Source organism: Limulus polyphemus, unplaced genomic scaffold, assembly GCF_000517525.1.
Source record: "Limulus polyphemus unplaced genomic scaffold, Limulus_polyphemus-2.1.2 Scaffold9637, whole genome shotgun sequence".
Classification (NCBI taxonomy): Eukaryota; Metazoa; Arthropoda; class Merostomata; order Xiphosura; family Limulidae; genus Limulus; species Limulus polyphemus.
The window spans coordinates 20,783-23,429 of NW_013675247.1; the positions used below are offsets into that span (position 1 = coordinate 20,783).

Genomic DNA, 2,647 nt, shown 5'->3' on the forward strand with positions numbered 1-2,647 from the left:
GTCTTAAACAAACTCACAACAATTATAATACTTCAATTCATTACTTACATTAATATAACAGTCAACTATAAATGTGCAATGTCTTACAACAAAACTCACAACAATTATAATACTTCAATTCATTACTTACATTAATATACCAATCAACTATAAGTGTGCAATGTCTTAAAACAAAACTCACAACAATTATAATACTTCAATTCATTACTTATATTAATATACCAGTCAACTATAAGTGTGCAATGTCTTAAAACAAAACTCACAACAATTATAATACTTCAATTCATTACTTATATTCAATTTGATGACAAAACTTTTTAAACATAATAACGAATATCCTGAAGAATGAAGCATTCAGATTTTTATATCATAAATATAATAATTAAAACTTACCTTCTTTTCCTTTGCTTATCAAGTTTCTAGCTTTTTGCACTGTTGAATACAAAAAAAGGACAATAATTAAAAGGCACTAGTGTTCAGAAGGTAAAAAAGCAGCATCATACATCTTTTCCCTTTTTTATATTTGCTTATTATTAAAAAGTACACATCAAGCAAACTGAAGAAACAGCTCTGCTATATCCTCTTAAACAGCATGAAGCTATATTAGTCATCATATTTGTTTTGTCATGATTTAAAGAAGTTAAAAAGAAAGATTTAATGTACAATAAATAACAATATTTGATGTTTGTTTGTTTTTTTTGTCTTTCATGCTTCAAAGTTTTCAATAATTTTATGGACATATCAAACTGAAGAAGGCACCAGAGCTATAAAGAAAACCATGACAGAAGTTATAATTATCCTATACTGAAAATGTATTTCTGATAGGTACTTACCTCTTCTCATATATATAGCTATTCTACTTCAGTGCTGCCCTCTATGTGCAAAATTGTTTTTTGCATGCCACAAGCCTTGAGCTCCCACTTACCCTACATTCAACTTGGTTCAACTGAATCTTGCATGTAAATCATCATGCGATGAACCAGTGTCACAGAAACAGAGGGTGTGTGTCACACTAATATTGGTGAACTTGCACTATCCCTCAAAGATTTTAATATACCGAGGATGCTACTGTTCTGGGATTGGTTCTTGTCAGATTGGTTTTGACTGGGTTATTTCACAATACAGAAGCATCTTTATTATTCCACTCATCCAGATGTCGGGTTCTTGGATCAGCACATTTTCTCACTTTGCTATCATGTGCCCTGTTCACAGATCGGTGTGTATGATATATCCCTCTGGTCTGCTAAAATTGAGGTGAAGATGATATGATGGATATTGATTCCTGGTAGCTGGGTTTTGGATTGTAGTTGACTTACTGTCGGTATGATTCTCATCCTACCCCCACATGGATGTTGGTTTCTGGTGGCTGGGATTTGGATGCAGTTGACTTGCCATCTGTGGTCTGTCATGCCCCAGCCACTTTACACCTTGGTGCACATTCTTTTAATCTCACCCACATTATTGTCATCTAAGGGAGTGAGATTCAGAATCAGGTGGTTCAGATCCCTATCCAATGATTGTTCTCTTCCTCTTGGATGTGCTCTGCCCATTTTCCACCCATTTCTACGTCACCTCTTTTCACATTTGCTGAAGAGTATACCTGGTACAGAAGTGGTGCGGTCTCCCACGTATGATCCTCTTCTGCAAGAATATCCCCTTTTAAGTGTTTTTCAGATGCTTTTGAAGAATGCTTCTTTCTTTCCCTTGCACCAGTCCCTCCACCTATTCAATGTGGAATTCTAGCTATTTATGTGAGTGGAGGTAATGTACCATATCGGAAGTTATAATTTTCTTATACTAAAAATGTTTTTCCGATTGGTACTTACCTTTTTTCACACTTCCCACTCTTCTTCCCCACTGAAAACTGGTGCTTCCATTTTCTACCAAAACCCGAAGTGAGAGTTCGGTAGAAACAGAGGGTTCCTCCACCATGACCCACAACACAGTAGCAGTGAACATGAGTCCAAATGAGTGAGGGAACAGAGACACCTGTAATACATGTATGAGAACTTATGTTGATTGGTCCAGCTATAAATCCAAAACCCAGCCACTAGGAACCAATATACATGTGAGGCTCACACCAAGGCTACAACATCTCCTCAGCTAAACACTTTCAGAGATGGATCATCAGATTGGAGAACATCTTGTCATCTACACGAACAGAACACCACCACCATAGTCTTAACTGAAAGAATTAAAAGGATGCCTCCTTGGTCCACCATCCCAGTGGCTTGGAACTGGAAAGTGGTAATGATTCCCTTATTCCACTAGAAGAAAAAAGGGAGAGAAAATGTCGAGGAGAACCCAGAGGAACATCAACACGAGAAACAGTGCAATGGTCAACCTGGAAAACAATATTTTGAAAAGCAAACCACTCTACACTGTGTGGTCAAAGTAAATAGACGCCTAATTTTTCATCATTTAACTGATTTATGCTAACTAATTTGTGTTCACAGAGCACTATATAAATGAAAATAGTCCGCACACTGATTATCTTGTGCTATAACATGTCTAGAACTCAAGGTTCTCTCGAATTGTCAGATTTGGTTAGAGGAAGGATAGTTGGTCAAGCAGATGGTGGAATAAGTCAGCGGCCAATTTCACAGAATTTGGGAATCCTGCTTTCGACAGTCAACAAAATCATCAT

At 36.6% G+C, this 2,647-nt stretch overlaps 1 protein-coding gene across 1 annotated transcript in view; it reads right to left on the reverse strand.

The window, feature by feature from the left end:
- LOC111083459 (rab11 family-interacting protein 1-like) overlaps positions 1-1,550 on the reverse strand; it is a gene marked incomplete at its 3' end in the record, with an annotated part of 20,569 nt that extends 19,019 nt beyond the window's left edge. Inside the window, exons 1-2 of the mRNA XM_022379997.1 lie at positions 1,454-1,550; positions 394-432 (exon numbers count right to left, since the gene is read on the reverse strand). Of these exons, the coding sequence (XP_022235705.1) occupies positions 394-432; positions 1,454-1,550 (136 nt within the window). The remainder of the gene's footprint in view (positions 1-393; positions 433-1,453) is intronic.
- Positions 1,551-2,647: the final 1,097 nt, after the last annotated feature.